Below are 21,384 nucleotides of genomic sequence, written 5' to 3' on the forward strand. Positions count from 1 at the left end.
TGGTTTCTTTTGAACATTGGTGTCTGGTTTAGATCCTTGGAACTTGTTGAGACCAGAACTTAGTACTCAAGCAATGATATTTTATTCTTTAGGTTAAAATTATTTTTATATTTATATATATATATATATATATATTAAAAAAAAAAAAATACAAAAAGACTTCTGTATGCATTTCTGTTTTACTTTGCATCCAGAGTGGTCTGACTCAATACAGATAGTTTACTGTGTCATTACACCCCACTTGCAGAACGCATCCTTTTATCATACCACACAACCCAGTTCTCCAGATACTGAAGTTCAGATGCATTCCATAGTGTAGTGAGTGCATTTTCGAGTCAGAAAGTATGAAATGATTGATGTCCTTCTAAGCTTGAAAGTGTGCATAAAGCAAAACAGCCCCTTCTGTTACTAACACATTCTGTTGGAGAACTGACTTAATGCTATGATATATATATATATATATATATATATATATATATTTGTATCAGCTCCACATCCTTCCCTGTTCATTTATTAAATTTATTCACTGTTCCTTAATTTTGTGAACTACCATTTTCTTGTTGATTTTTCTTCAGTTTTTTCACCTTTGGTGAAAAGTATGTGTAATTGCAGAGGGTTTCCTACAATCCAATGTTTTCATTCTTGGCAGTTTTTTTTTTCAGTTCAGACTTGCCTGCATCATGGAAAAAAATTGTAAGACATGAATGTGTACATACATGTGAGTAGAGATTCTGAAGGAAATACAGATATAGAAGCTCAGTCTTCTGAAAGATGTTATCTACAAGCTGTCTTATTTGCAAGGCTATACCTTCTGTAGGAGTTGCGAGCTCCTGCAGCCCTTCAGTGCCAACCCATTTCTTGTTATAAGCAGCTGGGTTTCGCATCTTACTGTAGTACTGATTTTTCTCAATGCGGTGTGAAGAACAGGAACATATGAAATGACTCAAATCTCCTTCCTAGATGCTTCCCTCCTATCCCCTTCTGACCTTAATCACAGAATCACAGAATCACAGAATCAGCCGGGTTGGAAGGGACCCCAAGGATCATGTAGTTCCAACCCCCCTGCCTAGCAGGGCCACCAAACATACACATTCAGATCAGGTTGCCCAGGACCCCGTCCAACCTGGCCTTAAACACGTCCAAGGACGGGGCATCCACAACCTCCCCGGGCAGCCCGTTCCAGGGCCTAACCACTCTCCTAGTAAAGAACTTCCCCCTAACATCCAACCTAAATCTTCCCTCCTTCAACTTAAAACCATTTCCCCTAGTCCTGCTGTTATCAGCCCTTTTGAAGAGTTTACTCCCCTCCTGGGTGTAGGTTCCCTTCAGGTATTGATAGGCTGCAATGAGGTCACCCCGCAGCCTTCTCTTCTCCAGGCTGAACAAGCCCAACTCCCTCAGCCTGTCCTCATAGGGGAGGTGCTCCAGCCCCCTGATCATCTTAGTTGCCCTCCTCTGGACCCTTTCCAAAATCTCAATGTCTTTCTTGTACTGAGGGCTCCACACCTGGACACAGTATTCCAGATGGGGCCTCACAAGAGCCGAGTAGAGAGGGACAATCACCTCCCTGTCCCTGCTGGCCACCCCTCTCCTGATGGAGCCCAGGATCCCATTTGCCTTTCGAGCTGCCAGAGCGCACTGCTGGCTCATATTCAGTCTCTCGTCCATCAGGACCCCCAGGTCCTTCTCTGCCGAGCTGCTCTCAAGGACCGCTCCTCCCAGCCTGTACAGGTGCCTGGGGTTCTTCCGGCCCAAATGCAAAACCTTGCACTTTGCCGTGTTGAACCTCATCAGGTTCACCCGAGCCCAGCCCTCCAGCCTGTCGAGGTCCCTCTGAATGGCATCCCTTCCTTCCACCGTATCAACCGCACCACTCAGCTTGGTGTCGTCAGCAAACTTGCTGAGGGTGCACTCAATTCCCTCATCGATGTCATTAATAAAGATGTTAAAGAGCACCGGTCCCAAGACAGACCCTTGGGGGACACCACTTGTTACCGGCCTCCACCTGGACATAGAGCCATTGACCACCACCCTCTGTCTGCGGCCTTTCAACCAATTGCTTATCCATCGGGTCGTCCACCCATCAAATCCACTTCCCTCCAATTTGGAGATGAGGATGTGGTGGGGGACCATGTCAAAGGCCTTGCTCAGGTCCAGGTAAATTACAGATAAGAATTAAGAATTTCCACAGGAGGTTGTGGATGTCTGCCATTTTCATGGGAAAACAGGATACAGGCAGATTCTTCTTTTCAGTCTCTGGCTATGTAGAAGTCTCTTGCCAGTGTTCCTTTCCTTTTTTCTCAAAGTCTTTGGCTTTGTCTGCAATATTATTTACCCGTATTATTAATCAGTACCTATCTGGTCTGAATTACAAAGTACAATGCTTGTCATTCCTTAATGTTATTTTTTAAATTAAATTATCCCACAACCCTCAGTCTTTTCTTGCATATGTAAAATATTCTGATCAGAAAATGATCCCCTTTTGATTTCAAAGAGAAATCTTTAAAGCTCTGAGTTGCTTCACACTCCTAAGTACACTTCCTAAAATTAGCTAGTTTCACTGGAGCATACTTTATTACACACCATAGTCATTTCATTGGCAAAGATGAGGAAGTGCTGAGTATTTTCAACTGTACTGTGAGAGTCTAATTAAGGTGATGGAAATTTAATGAAATTGTACTATGAAAAGTTAGAGCACATGAATTATTCCAGCTGTTCAGTGTAACTTCATAGGTGGAAACTTGTTAAACTGCTGTAATTTGGTTGCTGTGGAGTTCTGTGGTCATAACATCAATGTCCTCGTGACCCTATGTACCACGTAGCCTGCTGCAGCCCCCCTGAGAAATGGGACAAGTGAGCTGGCTAAGAGTTGGATCCACTGTAATAAGATTATTGCACAGTTATACAGGCCATAGTGAGTAGCTTAGAATAAGCTCAAATGAGCAGCTATTTAAAGCAGGGAAGAACAGAGAATAAGAGCAAACAGAAAACTTGTCCAGCTCTCTTAATTTTTTGACTACCCTGGTAGGCAGTGTTGCTTGGTATGCTTTCTGACTGTTCAGCTTCAGGTAGGGCACAGCCCTTTCTTTCCCCTTCATCCTCTGCTTTCTCTTCTTCCTGCAAAGTTTAATGATTCAATGTATACTTTAGGGTATAACTGTAAGCTTTGATCCTACACTTGGCTTGGAATGAATTAACTTGAAGCTTACTGGTAACAAGTTATTTGCAACACAATTATTTCCACAGAACACTTAGTCTGCATTTACTTCACTTTTAACAGCCTCTGATGGCTTAACGTGATATATCCAAATCACATCATTAAGCCAAAGTGCATATAGCATTAAAGAAAATACATTTGGATAATACACATCACTTCTTTCTTTATTTCCACTGTTATTCTCTTGCTCTTGCTCTTGTCTCAAATGGCACAAAGTCACCAGTGGTGCACTGCTCTGGGATGCATCTGCCTTGGCGCACTCTCAGCACTCTGTCAGCTGTGTATAGAGGATCTGAATTCTCCAGCTCTGTCTAGTATCCCTGGTCATGACCCCACTTCCATAATATGTCACAATTCCATAATATTTCATTCTGTCTGACAAACACTTTGAAACAGAGTGCTTTCCTCTGCTGCCCTGGAATACTGTTGGTCTGGGTTCTGTTGTTGCTGTTTGCTGTTTTATTTTTTTTCTTGTGATGGGATATTATGCTAAAGTATATTGTTAATTTTTCCTGAGGGAGATTTCAGTGACTTATAAATGCTCATCTGGTCATAGTACTCATCTGCAGCCAACAATCTAAATGCAAAGTTATTATTTTAAAGAGATCTTGGCACTTGTTTGGGTGTATTGAGAAAGAAGATAAAAGTACTAAAAACTAAAAGTACTAAAACACTAAAAGTCTCACACATTTTGTTACATTACATTTATAACATTACAGTTTTTAGACACAAATCAGCTAGGAGGTTTGGAGTTAAATTTTACTCTCAGCATCTCAGATGTAGCCAAAATGAAAATTCCTAAATTCTCCATATTTGGATTTATTTTATTTTCTGTTAAATGGACGTGAGACTTGAAATGTAGTTATGAGTATAAATGAAAAATATTAAAGGAAGATTACCTAGTAAAAAATAAATGTAGAAATATACACATCCTTCCTTTCCAGTGCCCTTCATACTGAACTGAAAGCAGAAAAGCACACCTACAGTGTTCTAGTTTAGGGCTTTGGCCATTGAGTTCCACAGAAGGTCAGTTCTGTGAATGCCATTGATACAATCATTAGAGTACTCATACATCTAAAACAGAATTTGGAGAGGAGATTTGAAAAGGACAGGTTAGTTTGAATTAAGTACAACTTGACCAGACATCATAGTAAAGGTTACAGACTTCATTGTCATGGTCACAAGAGAAATTTTAACCCTGATATCAGTAGGACTTATTGTTACATTTCTCTAATTAGACAGCCAGATCCTTTTTAAAACGAAGCATAGTTATGCTATATTTTTTAAAGTATTGAAATACTCTCATGCAGTACAATGCAACAAGGAATAGTGGAGGATGCAGGGGTTCCCCATGTGTTTGTGTATGCCACCAGGGGGGACTCCTTCCTCATCTATTTCATTTATGGCAGTAACTGTGAGAGAAAACATGTAGCTTTGAACCCGGTCTGGAAAGTCACTGGATTCAACGAAGTGTTTGTCTTCATTTCAGTTGTGAGAGCTTTTATATATGACCTTGTAAATCTGCAGAGTTCTTTCTAATGAGTCCATCAGTTACCCAACGTGCTGTGCAGTGAAGCAAGTACCAGTCTAACAGCAGAGGGGCACGCGTCCAGTGGGGTCATCTCATGTCAATGCCATACAGTCAGTGCAGTCTCCCAACTACTTAAAACTGGCCTGTGACTTTTGCTGGATCTGTTGAGTCTTCTGTCAGTCCTGGCTTGTTCTCTGACTGATTAGACTCACTCCAGATCAATGGCCAGAGTTTTGTGATTTAAAACAAATATTTTCTTTTGACACAGGTATGAGGTAGCTACACTTCAGTGTCTCATTATTCTCATTATTTCTTTTTCCAGCTACTACAGCATCCTAGCTATTACAGCATCCTGATTTATTTTTATTTGCAACTGTGGTTGCAAATGGTTTGCATGTTTTATAGTGTCTTGTTAAACAACAGTTGAAGTCTGTGTGGGGTGTATGTACTCTGTCAGGGAAATTGTATAACGCTGAAGTCATAGAATCATAGAATGGGTTGGGTTGGAAAGGACCTTATAGTTCATCTGGTTCCAACCCCCCTAACATGCACTGTACTCACAAAATGTTCAATGTTTGGACTCATTGCTCCAGCATGAATTGCGTGGTGCAGCTTTTCTGCTAGAGATTGCAGTGAAGAGCATGAGAAGAGGTCACAGAGCTAGGGGGAGGGGCATGGAGTTCATTCGTAGAAATTTTATAGATTTTTAAGGTTGTCGCTAAGAAGTATAACCGTGATAGATGCAGCTTTGAAGGTAATAGCTGACACTGAGTAGAACTTCAGTTGTTCTGATCATTAACGTGTTAACTGGTCACATTAATCTCCATCTGACTTTCGGAAATATATCATCCGATTAGACCTATCCATAACATCTGAGTTCTCCTCTGGTATGATGAGCTTTGTGAGAAATTCATTGTGAAAACATATGAGAACTATTAACTAATGCACCAGTAAAGGTGGACTAGGTTTTCATCGTTTGATTGCAACTTCTCTTTATTATGTACAGGAAACCTTTGTGAGCATGTGAAATCAAGCCTTAACAACAGTTGCTTCTGTTGAGTCAGCCCCACTTGCCTTCTATATTCTTCTGGTAATCGTATTTTTAGTTTCTCTCACTTCCTCATTTCATGCAGTTTTCTCTTTCATTTTTCACTTGTGACATGAGCTGTGCTGTCTGGAGAAGACGTAACAACGAAGGCAGAAATTCTTTTTCTTCATGAAATTTATGATGAAGGTAACTGATAGCATTGTAATAGGATTAAGAGAATTAAGAGAATTTGACAGAATAAAACAAATATTCCCCGGAGACGTGTGACTGAGGATGACCGTGCTGAATTTTTGTTCCTCCTTCCCCAAAATGAAGCATTCTGCCCAATACCGATCAAAATAAGTAAATATGTTTGAGTTTGTCTTTTTCATGTTGTTCACTCCTGGAGTCAGTGGATTTTTCTGTACATCGTCAGATCTAGAACTGTCGTATACTTTTTGTGGTAAGTAGAAACTAGCTTATTCTTTTCTTTCTGGCCTGTGGACAATAATTACATTAGCCTAAGGCAATGTGAGCTTTCTCTTCCATATGTTTCTTGGATGAATCAGGCAAATATAAACAAGAGTTTCAGCTGTTGTATATTTCTGTTATTAATCACCCTATTATAAGAATTATCCTGCATAAATGTAAATATTACTTCAGTGGTGGCTTGCAGTAGCTAAGAGGGAAGGTGCTACTTAGTAGAGAAAGCATGAGGCATATTTTGATTCAGGAAAAGCTGGAAGACAGGGGTTTTGAATTTTGTTTGGAAGTTCTGTATTGTATAAATTACCCACACTGATTTAACTAATATTCTACACTCAAAATATTGAAAAAAAAAAAAACTGTCTACGAGATGGTATGAGGCTAGGGGTCAGTGCAGCTTTGGGGCAGCAAGATAGGCTCTCTCGTGGTTGCTGGCTGTCTCTGAGCAGTAGGCCACAGGATCCATGTAGTTCACTGACTTTTTTCATCAGTTCTGCAGCAATGAGGCACAATGAGGCTGAGAGGGCCAAGCAGGTTGGTTCTGTGTGCACACATATACTCAATGGCAGGAAGGAGGAATTTTAGGAGACAGATATTTTTCAAGGAAAGAAACATATCTATGTGCATTACCAGTGTGTATCACCTGTAAAATATCTATGTAAACTAAAGCATGAGAGGGAATATTTACCTTGGGTACTTTGCTTTCCATTAACACCCATTTAAAAAATGTAATGAGTCTGTGTCAGGCCTAAGCTTGCAAACTGAGCCTTTGAGACTACTGTGTTTTGTTCTCCATTTCTCTACCATAATTTCCTGTACACAGTTATGATCATAACATGACTGCCAATTACCAGCAGTCAGACAGTCCTTTTGCACAACCCTTGCTTGAAACCACAAAATAGAAGACAGAGCTCATTATAAGTCATGATGAAGTCACTGTTGCTACCTGAGGTGGCCTGCTAGCCTTGGGCAACATGCTGGTATGGATAATACACAACTAGCATAAGTGGAGACATTTTTATCAAAGGATCCTGATGGCATAATGTTAATGTAAAGTGTGTGGCTTTGAAAAAGAAAGAAGCATATTTTTTGCCTGTTTGAGTGCAAAATGTTATTCATTCAACAAATGACTTTTCTTACTTCTCAGTCACAAAGTAATATGATGCTCCTTTTGCACTAACCATGTAAGCAATCAGGAATATTGTCTGAAAAGACCTTTAATGTTTACTGCAAGTAACTAGATTACACAATTGTATAATATATACTTTATATTAAATTTATTTGTATTGTGTTTGTGTTTACTGTAAGTGTATACATATGTATGTTTTTAATAATTCATTGGAGAAATCTATTTTCATGAACTTGAAATCATGTTATCCTGTAGATTCTTCAGCTCATTATTTCAAGTTTAATGTGACACCCTGCAGCATGCTGAACAAATCCGTCTGGCATGCTGCTGTTACCTGGATTCCAAGTAAGTCACTATAGCCTAGAGAATTATATTGTCTGAATGCAAAAAAATAATAAAAGTGATGCAAGCAAAAAACTGCCACTTCATCCTAAATGTCAGTGTATTTAAGAGATACCTTTCTGTGATTAGCAGTGGAATAGACAAACTACAGCAATGGACAGAAATGATGATTTCTAAGCAGTTTGTGAAGAGAAGAGTGTTTGAAATTGACTGGTTTATGCAGGTTCCATAGCTCAGTACACTGACTGGCATTGCACGTGCCAGTTTGAGGCAGCTCAGGTACTTCCAGAAAAAGCAAACAAACTTTTGCTGCGTACAAGCTCTTCTGGTCTGAAAAAGACCCAAGGTATTTTAAGGAGAGAAAATATCCATGTACATCAGGACTACGAATATGCATACTCCAGAACCTGGAAATATGGTAATGAAGAGTGTATGTGTAAACCTAGCTTTGAACTAAACTTTAAACCAAGTTGTCGAATTGTGTAATGAAATGTGTACGGACAGTGCTTTCAGACGCATAGTTTGATAGTGCTGTGTGAAGCCTTGAGTTGTACTTGATGATCCCTTCCAACTCGGAATATTCTGTGATTCTATTAGTCTGTGAGCTGCATCTTAAGCTTCACGTGCTCAGTAAAAATTCTGAAGCTGTGGTAAGGTTGCTTCCCTAGTCCCTTCCCTAGTAAGATAACCTTATGACAGCTACTAGCAATCTGGACAATTTGTTTACAATACCTGCCTAAAACTCCATGTGTGGAATCTCTCAGGGGTGAGCTATGGAGCTAAGTGAACACTGCTGTCTTTGCTGAAGAAATTGAAAGAGATTTTGAAATTTGTCACTAATATTTCTTAAGACTGATGACTTTTGGTAAAAGAAACAAACTTTTTTCTGGAAAGAACGGTTTTCAAGAAATGCATATTTATTAGTTTTGAGGGACTCTAAAAAAATCCAAATTTCAGAAAAAAAATAGTTTTTTAGTCTAAATAGCATGTCTGCATATGTATTTCTTCCTCCCTACCAATTACTTTTTTCTTAATTGCAATATCTTAACTAGAAAGTGATGTTGCCTTTTTGAAGATAGTCTTCACAGTCTGGTATGAAGGTGCCAAAGCGTTGCACTGGAGAGAAGTTCTTTGCAGTGGAACTGATGACGAATATTCTCTGTGTGGAAAGCTGAAAGGAGGTCAGTGGGAAACCGTGTCTTGCAGATTGCAGACTGTGGCATAACCTGGCCACTGGTTCTTGCTACCAAGCAAGATTTCTGAGAAGACTAACTGATCAACCCATGCATATAGGATTTTCTCTTTATGATCAATTCATCTCACTTAGAAGGAAAACCCAGAAACATTAAGGTGAAGCTTCATCAAGGTTAGCTGTGCTATAGCACTTCAGCCTTCACTGAAGTGTCCTTTCTGTCTCTGGGACCTCTGGCTTCTGGAAGCAGCAGCTTAAGGCACTGAAGAGTATAATACTTCACTGTTTGAGAGCAAAGCGTCTAATCAGAGCTTGCACACAGGTGCTCTCTACTCAAGTCACATGGGCCAATGATTTCACCCCCCACCTCATCATTCAGGTGGCAAAATTTAGAGCAGGCAGTTCTCTGGTGGCATAACTCTGCTAAGATTGAGTGTTTTCAAATTATACTCTTTAATGTCTTTATAGTGTTGTTTCCATCTCTGTAAATTGGGATTAGTAATACTCTTGTATTATGACACTTTTATTGCAAACATTTCTAAAATGACATGGAAAACTACACTTGACTGGACTGCACACAAAGCTGAAGAGGATCTAGGGTCACTACTAATATACAGACAGTTAATTCAGGTAAGAGTCTAGATGGTGTTTTAGAGGTACTATCTATAACCACATAAAATGTGTTTTATTAGAGAAGAGTCAATCCTCTAGTTCAAGCTAACCAACATTAGCATGACAAAGGCTCTGATCAGAAAAATTCAGGATATCAGTTCTCCAAATATGTAGTTCATGTTTTCCTTTCTTTTTTTCCTTTATTTTTCATTTATTATTATTATTATTATTTTGGAAGTGAATTTCAGCTCTCCTCTGTTAACAGTTTGTCTGAACTACTATTACAAGTTGAATACAGTAAGAAGGGGTTTGTAGAAGATGTTGCAGTAGCTTCCTATTTGATCTATATTTTCTTGCACATTGTCTAGGCAAACGGGCTGAGTTTTAGGAGAATAAAGAGGTGAAGGTCTTATGTCTGGAAGAGTAAATGGCATTGGCAGCACTGCTGATAGATATGAGAGATATGCTATAGTGCTTTGAAGTTATTTATGAAGTTTCACTGATGGCTTTATGTTTAAGTAACCGTTTATATTGTGCTTATCTGTTTTACAGAAACAACTGAAACAGAATTTGACATTAAAGGTAAAAGAACATCGTTTCCAAAGGTACTTTTCATTTTATTCAAATGGATAGTAATGTTAAAATAGCATACTTAACAGAATTGTACAATTACATGATCATTGAATCATAGAACCAATGACTCATTTGGGTTGAAAGGGACTTTAAAGACCGTTCCAAGTCCCCTACCATGGGCATGGATGTATTCCACCAGACCAAGTTATCCAGGGCCACATCCAACCTGGTCTTGAAAACTTCCAGGGATGGAGAATCTGCAGCTTCTCTGGGCAACCTGCTCCAGTGCCTCACTACACTCGTAGTGAAGAATTCATTCCTTGTATCTAACCTAAATACACTCTCTTTTAGTTGAAAACCCCTCCTCCTATTCTCTCTGACATTCCTTTACAAAGACTCCCTCCACCTTTCCTGTAGTCCCCATTTAGGTACTGAAATACCACAGCGAGCTCTCCCTGGAGGCCTCAGCCCTCTCCAGCCTGAACAAGCCCAGCTCCCTCTGCCTTTCTGTGCAGGAGAAGTGCTCCATTCTTATAATCATCTGTGTGATCCTCCTCTGGACCACTCTAACATGTCCATGTCTTACATTTATATATTTTCTAGAAAGACAGGTTCAACTGAACTGTAGAAAACAGCAAAAGAAAATGTCGGAAAACTTTCTTGTGCTTGAGGTGACAATTCCAGAATGGCAGCATCTTTGAAATTCTAGATGTGTTCAGATTATTCTTCCTTTATTATTCCTCTATTTTATAAATGACCAAAAGTATAAATTTAATGTCACTTTAATTGTTCATTTTCGTTTGGTAAGTTATTCTGTTTCTTATTACCATTTTTAATAGATCCATTCGGATTCTTTCAGCCCATTTCACTCTTTTTCTTTTCACATGCTCATCTGTTCATCCCTGAAACTCTTTGCAAAGTTTTGGAGAGGAATAACAGTACCAAAAGAAAAAGCAATGCTTCGGTGTTAAATCAGGAATAGCAATTGTCCTCAGTGCAGCCCAACACCTTCCTCATCAACTTAAGCCTTTCCAAGGCTAACATTAGCCTTAACAACTCTATTTAACTCCGCAAATGTCATCAAAGAGTTTCAACTGGCATAAAATCTTCAGTCTCCCCTTAAGGCAAAGTTCTTGGGCCCCTGAGGAGGTTGGACATCTGAACATCTCTTCCAGCCTCAGAGCTAGTAGTAGACAGGGAGTGTTTCTGCTGTAAGTCCTCCTATATTTAGGTGTTCATGGTTTACCTGATGCTTCCTTATGGCTAATCACATTTTACTGGAAAGCAGAAACTCTTACAAACCTCACAGTCTAGCAGTTACTAGCTTCTTGTATCAGAAGAGAAAGGCTTCAAAGGAGGTAGAATGGGACCTGAGTTCAGCAAGGGCCATGATGATGTCTTTTGTCCTGATGCATACTAATTCTGCTTGTGTAAAGTTGTGATGAGTTGTTAGACAACAGCCAGATCTGGATTTGTGCTGCTTAATGGGTCAGACTGCAGGATATACACGGGCAGAACTGCGGGTCTGGAAGGAATGTCCAGCTGACTCAAACACTCCAGTGTTGCTTACAGTAGTGGTCACTGTAAGAAAACATGGATGAATTACAGCTGGGCTGAAGGTGCAGGTTTGGACAAATAGAATCCTGCTTGTCCAGGAGCAGTTGATCTATGAAAGGAGGTGAGCTGAGAGCTGCTGGGGACAGCTGAGCCACCACTGCCCATGCTGTGCACAGTCAAGTCATGCAGTGCAGAGCTGATCACTGTGACCAGAGGTCTCTCAAGGCTCTGGTACCATGATTTAAGATAAAGCCAAAGGGTCACTGGGCAGCTTGAGACCTCAAGGGTCCACTGTGCCAAGAATGGACAGCATTATGCACTAATTTCCTTGTTTTCTTTCTGGATTTTAGGGATATTATACAGTTGTTTTACAAGCATTCTCTGATGTTTCTGAGCAGAATATTATCATGTGCTTGAACTTCACCATGATAGTGAAACAAGACCCTTTCTGAATTCAACAAACATTTCAAATAAATCCAGAACTTAGAGGCTCCTTCTGCAAACAACTGGAATCCATCTTACAAAATATAAAGCAGCTTTCCTGAGGTAGAACGCATCAAGTTCTGTGTGGAAAGCAACATGGAGTTCTTATTCCATTTATAGCACGGCTGTGATCAGATGCTCAGCCAATATACGCAGCTTCTCTTGGAGCTGGGCATCCCAATGAAGTCACAGAATAATTGCAAATGGTCAGACGGAGAACTGCATTTCAGTGCTGTGCCTTCAGTTATGGAAAAGCTAAGTACTTCAGACTATGATACATTCATTCAAGAATTTTTGAAGATTTGAAGAACAAGAATTACAAGTATTCAACTTGAAATACAACAGTATTTCATATGGAAGAAATGCTTCTCTGTTTTTTCCTTTTAACAATAAATTTTTTCGTACAATCAACTTGTGAAATGACTTTTACTTTTGGTCGTTATCCTGATGTTCAACTCCATCTGCACAGAGCTGTAGCGGAGGAGCAAAAGGTTGTTTTGTGGCTGATGTTGATAAAACCTGAAGTGAAGGGTGTTTCCAGTTACACCAATTCAGCACAATTGAGTTCACCTGTCCAGAGCTATAATTACCATGACAAGGTTTTATGTTGCGTTGAGCAGAGAGCTGGGCAGAGGCTCCCAGGCTGTCTCCTTCAGAAGCAGGAGGTCCTTCAGCTACAGGTTGAACTTTTTCTCAGTTACCAGAAGCACGCTGAAAGCTCTTTTCATACTCAACTTTTAGGCTTAGTGAATTAAAGCATGTTTTGTTTTGTTTTGTTTTTCCCATTAAATGTGCCCATGGAGAAGCTGTGCACACACTGGCCACTGGGTTGTGCTGTACCTGGCAGATTGCTTCAAAACGACCAAAACCGTGAAATCAGAACTAACCAGCTCTTTCAGGCTGCTCAAAGTATGAAAATTAGTGGAAGTAAAGCTTTTAATCTCACTTCACACGGAGAGAAATATTTAAAATTGAGGACCAGGAAAGGAAAAATTAAATAAAGAAAAAGAAAAGGGGAGTTGGGGTGAAGCATAGAAATAAAAATACTAAAAACAGTTTCAAAATAGCTAGTTTGACAATCTAAGACAAAATCAATAAAAATATAAGAAGCAAAACTGTGTTTTGGCTGGAAACAAGAAGCCACAATTGTATCCAAGTGGCAGTAGAAAACATCTGAGATGCAATCAGTCCTCAGACCATGTCAGGATCTTCTGAGCACTGAGTGTTACTGCTTAAGATTGATTCAGGTTACTAGAGCTGTAAATAGTTTCCTCTTAACCTAAAACCTCAGTTAATATGCAGCCAGAAAGAATGATAACCAAATTCTACTTTTCTTTTTCTGTTTTACTTGTTACTATTACCTGTCCATGGAGCAATTTCACCACGATGTCCTCTTGTACCCTTTTCACATGTCCAACAATAGCAAGACAAAACCTCAAAAGGGTTTTAGTGTCAGTGTTCCAAGCTCACTGTTGTCCTGAAAAATTCTGGATGTTAGACTAAGCGCCATGTTTATTTAGTAACAGATACTAAAAGTGGGAGAAAAACAACAGTAACTTGGAATCAAATACATGCCCCATGTTTTTTCATAAATCTGTGTTTTAATACCTTACAGATGTTACAGAAGTTTACAGTAGGTAGAGGTAGAACTAGTGTTTCTGTATCTAGAGATATTTACAGATAACCATCTGTGCTCAGCAGCTTACGCAGCAGACTTTTATAGTGTGGCTCCAGCTGAAGGGCTATGGTTACACATGCCAACAGCTAGGATTGCGACATAGAGTGCAGGAGCCACAACTTTATAAAGCAAAGACCTTCCCAAGGCATTAGGCCTCTCTTCTGCCCATAATTGAATGTTTCCACTCACTGCACCGTTGATGACGGCTGCACTGTGCTCCCTCCTGTGAGGAGGAGGCAGAATTTCTGTAGGGTCAGGTTCATACAGGCAGCATGCCCCAGTGTCACCCAGGCACTGCAGTGTGGACGGGAAAGCTGAAGGCAGAACTTTGCTCCCGTACTCCAGGCAGAGTTGCTACAGTACTTTTCTCTCTTCTGTTGGTGCCTGTAGTTGACAAAATTTGTTATTTTACTTGCTTCCCTTCCAAACTTTTCCTAACACACTGTCAGGGCTTCCCAACAAAGAGGAGTCTGTTAGGACAAAGGAGATTGCTTGTACTTAGTAAAGAATCACAGAACCATAGAATCATAGAATGGCTAGGGTTGGGAGGGACCTCAGGGATCATCAAGTTCCTACCCCCTTCCATGGACAGGGTTGCCAGCTGATAGATCAGGTAATAGATCAGGCTGCCCAGGACCCCATTTATCCTGTCCTTAAACACTTCCAGAGATGGGGCATCCACAGCCTTTCTGGGCAAGCTGTTCCAGCACCTCACCACTCTCTGAGTACACAATTTCTCCCTGAGATCTAATCTAAATCTCCCGTCTTTTAGTTTAAAATCATTCCCCATCATCCTATCATTATCAATCTACCCTTGTGAAAAGTAGATTTCCCTCATGTTTATAAACTCCTTTTAAATATTGGAAGGCCATAGTGATGTCTCCTTGCAGCCTTAAACAAGCACATTTCCTTTAGCCTGTCTTCATAGGAGAGTTGTTCCAGCCCTTGGATCATCTTCATGGCCCTCCTCTGGACCCTCTCCAAAAGCTGCACGTTTTTCCTGTGTCAGGGGCCGCTGACCTGGATGCAGTACTCCAGCTGGGTCCTTATGAGGGCAGAGTAGAGGGTAACAACCACTTCCCTCTCCCTGCTGACCATCCCTCTTCTAGTGGAAACCAGGATATCGTTGGTTTTTCAGGCTGCAAACACACACTGCTAGCTCATAGTTTTTCATCAACCAGGACTGCCAGAGAAGACTGAGATAAAGAACTCATTGTGTTGAGTCATTGATAAAGACATGTTTTAATTTTTCCTTTTTCTTCCATTTATTGGGTCAGCAAACTTTTGATCCTTTTTTTTTTTTTCTTCATCCCCTGGCTCAGTCATGGCTCAGTCAGAATTTGAACAGATTCTGTGTAAAATAAGCCATTCACTGAGTACTTTTGCCTTCAAACATTCAGTGAGAACCACAGATTCTGACATATCTGTACTTTGCCAAGAGTTCCAGTTAGCTGTGCAAAACTCCCCGCCATAAAATTAAAGTAATCAAGGAAGGCCCAGTGTGCAGCTACAGCATGAATCCAACACTGAAATACTTCACAAATATCTCCTTTTTCTCTCCCTCATTACTGTTGTTTTTAAGAAGCTGTCAGGATTTGCTGCAGATGGGAAAATAGCTTTTCTTCACCCCCTCACCCTCTGTCGCCAAATATGTAATTATCAGAAGAAGCAGTTCCTGTAAAATGTGTTTTTCAGGACTCTTTCTGAGCGGTGTTATTATTTGATAAAACAGAGAAGCACAGATAATTTTACACAAGGGAAGTCCTGCTGACCGTGGTAACACACAGCTGCTGGCACCACTTGGGATGGGGACAGAAGGAAAATTCTACATAATTCAGGTATTACAAAAGCATAGCTTACTCCTCAGGAGGTTCTGGGAGGCAAAAGCAATCATTCAGCCACCATCTAAGTTGGCTGGAGAAGAGCACTCACTGTCACCCTGAGCAGATAAGCTGTACTGTGCCTGGGTGAAGCGCTGGACATGGTGATGCTGGAGGTAGGTCCTGGTCTGCGCTAGAGGCATTAAAAGGGACACACAGCAGCATTTTTCCATTTTTTTTCTGCAGAAAATGCTAGTAATTGCCTTTGGATTGCCAGTGTGACACACTGGGCTGAATAACGTCAGCTGCTGCTTCTGCCCGTGTGAGCCTGCCAGCACAGCGAGCTCAGGGGCAGCAGATGGGGATGTGACATTTGTAATGGGAAGGGATGAGCAGGGAGAGCTGGCGTGCTCAGAGAGCTCAGGGAACAGAGGACAGCGAAAGGGGCTGTGGAAGATCTCCTCACTTGCATTAGAAATGAGTGGGCTTTGGCAATCCCAGAAAGCAGTCCCTGTGCACACGCATCGGGTCTGTGGATCCCAGACACGGCCTCACTGTGCGCCTGCTGTAGATGGGTATGTCTGTAACCTCCTTTGCCCCACATACATTTTTTACTGGCAAGAAATACTGTATATATATATATGTATATATATATATACACAGTATGTATCTATATAAAATATATATGCTTTATATACATGCATATATATGATATACATATTTGGCCCAATAACTTATAACATTTTCCCAAAGCTTCTGCCTGCCTTTTTTTTCTTTCTTGGGCTTTAGCCTAAATAGCTACTAAATGTGCTGTGTTTTTAAAATTAAATTTCTTACTGCCGTAACTAAGAAAGTAAGTTCTAATAGCAAGCCTGGCGCTTTGCTCAAAGGACAGAATGATCACTTTCTAAATACAAAGGTCTCCGTCTGGCCCTGTTTTCCCCATTTTGCACAAAGCCTTCATGTGCAACAGAGTAGATAGTTTTTCCCAAAGTGTAACTTCTGTTAGCCGGGAGCATCCACTGAGGTTTTTGTTCTCGGGCATGTTTGACATCTCTCCTGCAGAAATACTTCAGTATGGATTTGGAAGTTGGATTACTTCGTGTATACATTGTTTTCAGTCAGAATCCATTTAGACATCTTTTTTTTTTTCTTTTTCTTTTTTTATATTTCATATAGTGACATAGGTTACCAGTTTCAACAAAGGAATTTTAAAAAAAATCCCGACGACAATTAAAGATATATACAGAAAACACTGCAAATTTTCATTATTAGTCTGCTGAAAGTATAAGAACTGAAAAAACCTGCCCTTAATTTTCAAGATACATAAAGGAGTAAATAATCAAAGACAATGCAGTGCGTTCAGGAGTAAACCGTTGCTCACTTTGACCCTAAATTAACTCTATTTTTGGATGACTTTATTTCACCTCTGAATACCAGCTGAACAGACTGTGTGGCATTGAAGAAGTCTGTCCCATGCCTGGGACGTTTCGTATAGTGTAATTTTCCTTGTTTCTTTAAAGCTTGGAAAAGTAGATGAACAATCATCATTAATGAAAGTTGCACATATGACTGTCAGAAAAACAGACTGCCACCAGCAACATGAATTTCTGATTCTCATGGCTGCATATCAGTGACTCTGGCTGCTACATAGACAGTTGCTCTCACCTATAAATGTTTGGGAGATTTTAATATTTTAATTACGGAGGAAAGGAGTTCCTAAGAGCAAACAAAAGAAACCTGAAGAAACTGCTTGTCTAAAGCAAAACTGGTGCTCGGGGTTGTTAGAGTTAGGGTAGTATGGTTAGGTTGTTGTTGGACTTGATGATCTTTAAAGTCTTTTCCAACCTGAGCAATTCCATGATTCTGTGATTCTAAATATTAAAGTAGAGAAAAAGTACTCACAGATGACTAATAAGGTAAAAAAAATGAAATACACCGCTTTGATAATTAATTTCAGAATGTTATCTACCTATGTTGATGAAATAACTTAAAACTAGTGGGCTCCAAGTTGCTTAAATTTGAGGAGTAGTGTTGTTCAGAAGTTAGTAATTTCAAAGAAATTGTCAAAATTGTATGCTTCAGCAACAAATACATTTTTTCTGCTTTATGTTTTTGTCATATTAGCACTATTCAAAGACAGACTGTGCCAAAAAAAAGTCATCTTGATTTTGTTGACAAGGTTGAAGTCAAGCTGCGATTATTATACTCATATTTAGCTCTACTTGACAGTCTGCTATGCCCAATAGATGCACATGCACAGCCCAACTATAAGTGACGTTATATACCTCCTTCTGCAACTTGTCTGTAAAAGGCAACATGAAGACTTTAGGAACAGTAGGAAACAAAATGACCTGGGGAGCAGACCAAATCGTATATTTTTTTAACTTCTCAGTTTATATAAAGGAAAGGTTTTAATAAATATAACTGATGAGTTCTCTTTGCACACTAAAATTTAATCCACATGCTGCCTCCCTCCATGGAGAGAGGCAATCAGAGATCCACAAGGTTTGCTCTGGGCTGAAGATGGAATTTGGTCACCTGAGCATGGAGCTGAAGAACAGTTCACAGCCCATTATGACTCGCACTAGGATTTTAGTGAAATTTTCAGCCTGATTCATTACCTTCTGGTGAGCCCTAATAGAACAACAAATTGTAGTGGAGATACTCAATGACATATTTTTATACGTATTAATCTTATTGTGGTCATAATGGAAATGATTTTGACTGTAAATGAGAAATCTGTGATAAAACAAATGATCTTTCCTTCTAGGATGGAATTGATTCTATTATAAATGTTCATTGATTCACAAAGCTTGAGCCTGAATCCCTGTAAACTGGAAAGGAAGCAAGGGAGGGAATGCCTCAGCAAAGTCTACAGTAGCTGTCCTTCTTGGGATGGAGCAGAAACATGACTGCTCTGTGTTTCAGTGCTGCTCCATCAACAGTGTCAGCCAGTCCTAGTGACATTCTGCTCCTTCACCAAAAATCAGTGTTTGGAGGCAGAAAATATTGAGTAAAATGATAAACATGTTTTAATCTTTGAACATGTGGAGGAAAATAAGGAAAACAATACAGGTGGGGTAAACGGTTACATAAAATATATAATCAAATGCAGATTGTTGTTTTAAATATTTATAGATAAAACACTGCAGTATCAGTGAGTCAGACAGCAATATTAGATTTACTGGAAAGAGAAGACTTTCTTTGAACGTTCTGTCAGTACAACAAGGATGACTAAGACACCATTTTGTGAGAAGAGCTAAAATTAAGCATAAGGTCAAGGTATTTAGCAACTACAATTATAATGATCAGTTTGTTTGTTTTTAATATTTGGATTGCATTAGTGTCTTCTGAAAGTAGCTTGTAATCAGGGTAGCTGCTTCCCTGATTGTTACTGTATAAATATTTATGAAATTAGTAAAAAAATATTTTAAGTATTCTTTGAAATATTATTAACAACCAGATTCAAAGCCCATAATAAGCGTCAAGCCCCAGGAAAGTGACCCCAAAATCCCTAAATTTTGTACTGGGCAATGAGATCTTTCGACATCTCCGAAGAGCAGCCTAGAATTGCTACACTGCCAGGTGACTGTGGTTTGGAAGAGTGTGAGATATCCTTCTGCTGAGGATGGCTGGCAAACTGCATTAATTCTTATTTCCCACTGTGACTTCCACTGTAATCCATTAACAGCCTGAAAATCATATAGCACAATACAGTGAGATATATTCCAAAATCTAAGCAGGAGGATTTTGCTGTAAAATCAAGCTGTAAGTGGAGCCAAAGGCCTGTGATCGGTCTTGGCCCTATAAATTGTCTTGATGCTTAAGCTGATGTTACATAGATTTGACATCAAATTCAGCCTTTTTTGCAATGCTGTTACATGTTTCCAAAGGACATCACAGTTCTCTCAAGCGGAAGATTGTAGGCAAAATGAACCTATTATCTTCCACCATAATGAAGTACATGGCTATGTTATTTAAAATATTGTAACACAAGGGCATTAATGCCATCCCTAGACAAAGTTATTGTTGTTTCAGTGATTACTTTCTCTATCTTTAGGCTAGATCTGAAGGTGAAGAAACCAATCTAAGAAAAAAACAATTTTTGAAGCACACTGAAGGTGAAGGTTTCCCCATTGGGTGAAGCTTTGGCCCTATTACTGGAGGTGGTCAGTTACAGCAGAACAGTAGGGATTTCCACACAAGCCAGGTACTGCTAATTTATATGCCAAATAATAAAAAGTTATGTTATCCTAAAAGGACACATTTTCTGAGTTGTCAAGAGAGCATTATTCCCTTCAGGAATATGAAAGCAAACCATGCAATGTTGACTGCATGTTTTAGATTGTAATTACTCTATACATTTTGTTGGGGGAAAAAAAAAAAAAAGGATGTAAAATCTGACTACTTAAACCAGTAATATAAATACCAAATTATTCAAGAAAGAAATGGGATTTGCTCATTTAGCCTTTTAAAATCTTGGTAACCCTTCCAAAGCTGGAATGAGGCTTAGAATAAAAGATGGAGGTGGCTGTAAGTTAGTGCCTCACTTTGTGAAACCAACAACTGCTCTACAAATTACAGCACTAGGAGAGCTTATCTTCACTGAATAAAAAAGGAGCAATCAAATGTGAAAGGAAGCTCTGTACTTGGAACAAATTCTATGCATCCTGAAGCATGACACAAACTTGCTTAAGTCAATGAAGCCATTTTTTAGGAGGATTTTACTGCTTGGCCCTTGGTAAGATGAGTGCCTACACATAATATGTACTTGTCACTGCACTCCTGAATGACTCAAGACTAGTAACGTGGCAGAAAGCCATTCACCTGTAGACTGTCAGTTTGAATCTGTCAAACAACCGAAAGTCACCGCTTCAAGAAATTTTATGCAGAAATTCCAAACAATGCAAGGAGAATATTAAGGCTGTGTTGTTATGTGCTCAAACTGGGAAACGTTGTCACTCATTTTTAATGTGCCCCTTTCTGCTACATCCTTACAATTCAGTCTTTAATAACCCAATCATTTAAAACCTTTTAGGCAGTGCAATTCACACGTTTTCCCAAAATCTGCAGAAATCTTTGCTTTGATGAAGAGAAGTCTTCATGAAGTTACAGAGTACCTTGTAAGCTTATTATCGTCTTAGAGAAGGAACTGAAAAATAAGCACTCATCTGAATGGCACAGCACATCACAGTCACTGCCTCATGATCAAAGTTTCGCTGTACTGGAAATGTCTTTACTGACAACTGAGTTAAAGTACCAAGGAATAGTTGTTTAAACTATGTGGAAATCAGCCTCAGATAGTCAGTAATGTTAGAAATTGCTGGGTATAGATTAAGTTTTTACCCCCTGAGATTTCGTTGACTATTAGCAAATGAAATGCAAGAAATCTATGCTCCTTTTGCATTTTCAAAGACAAATATGACTTCTTTCAGCTTTACAGGTGAAGGCAAATCTCTCCCAAAGATAAGTTACGTTGCCTAAATTTTTCTGAAACTCTCTCCCTTTAAAGGTTTCCCATTTCCTGAAAATGCCTCTATTTGCAGCTTTCCTCACTTTGCCTTATTACATTACTTATGGCATAAAAATATCCTGCAACATAGAGTTGTTTTTCACTTGTAAAAGGACTCAAGGTTACTCAGCTCCACACAGGAGGTTGAAGTTTTGAAGAAGGTTTTTTTCCAACAATGTGCACTGACTGAATAGTCACCATTATACACTCATCTTCAAAGGA

The 21,384-nt window shown here is 39.5% G+C and overlaps 1 protein-coding gene across 1 annotated transcript; it reads left to right on the forward strand.

Moving 5' to 3' along the window:
- The first annotated feature begins 5,907 nt into the window (after positions 1-5,907).
- On the forward strand, positions 5,908-12,549 carry LY96 (lymphocyte antigen 96). The gene is made up of 5 exons (XM_042869465.1): positions 5,908-6,238; positions 7,646-7,735; positions 8,785-8,913; positions 10,089-10,141; positions 12,017-12,549. Exons 1-5 carry the CDS (start codon positions 6,145-6,147, stop codon positions 12,116-12,118), a joined length of 468 nt encoding a protein of 155 aa, XP_042725399.1. The 5' UTR covers positions 5,908-6,144; the 3' UTR covers positions 12,119-12,549.
- Positions 12,550-21,384: the final 8,835 nt, after the last annotated feature.

The sequence above is a fragment of the Lagopus leucura genome, unplaced genomic scaffold (genome assembly GCF_019238085.1).
Source record: "Lagopus leucura isolate 7727_CA_CO unplaced genomic scaffold, USGS_WTPT01 Super-Scaffold_100002, whole genome shotgun sequence".
NCBI classification, from domain to species: Eukaryota; Metazoa; Chordata; class Aves; order Galliformes; family Phasianidae; genus Lagopus; species Lagopus leucura.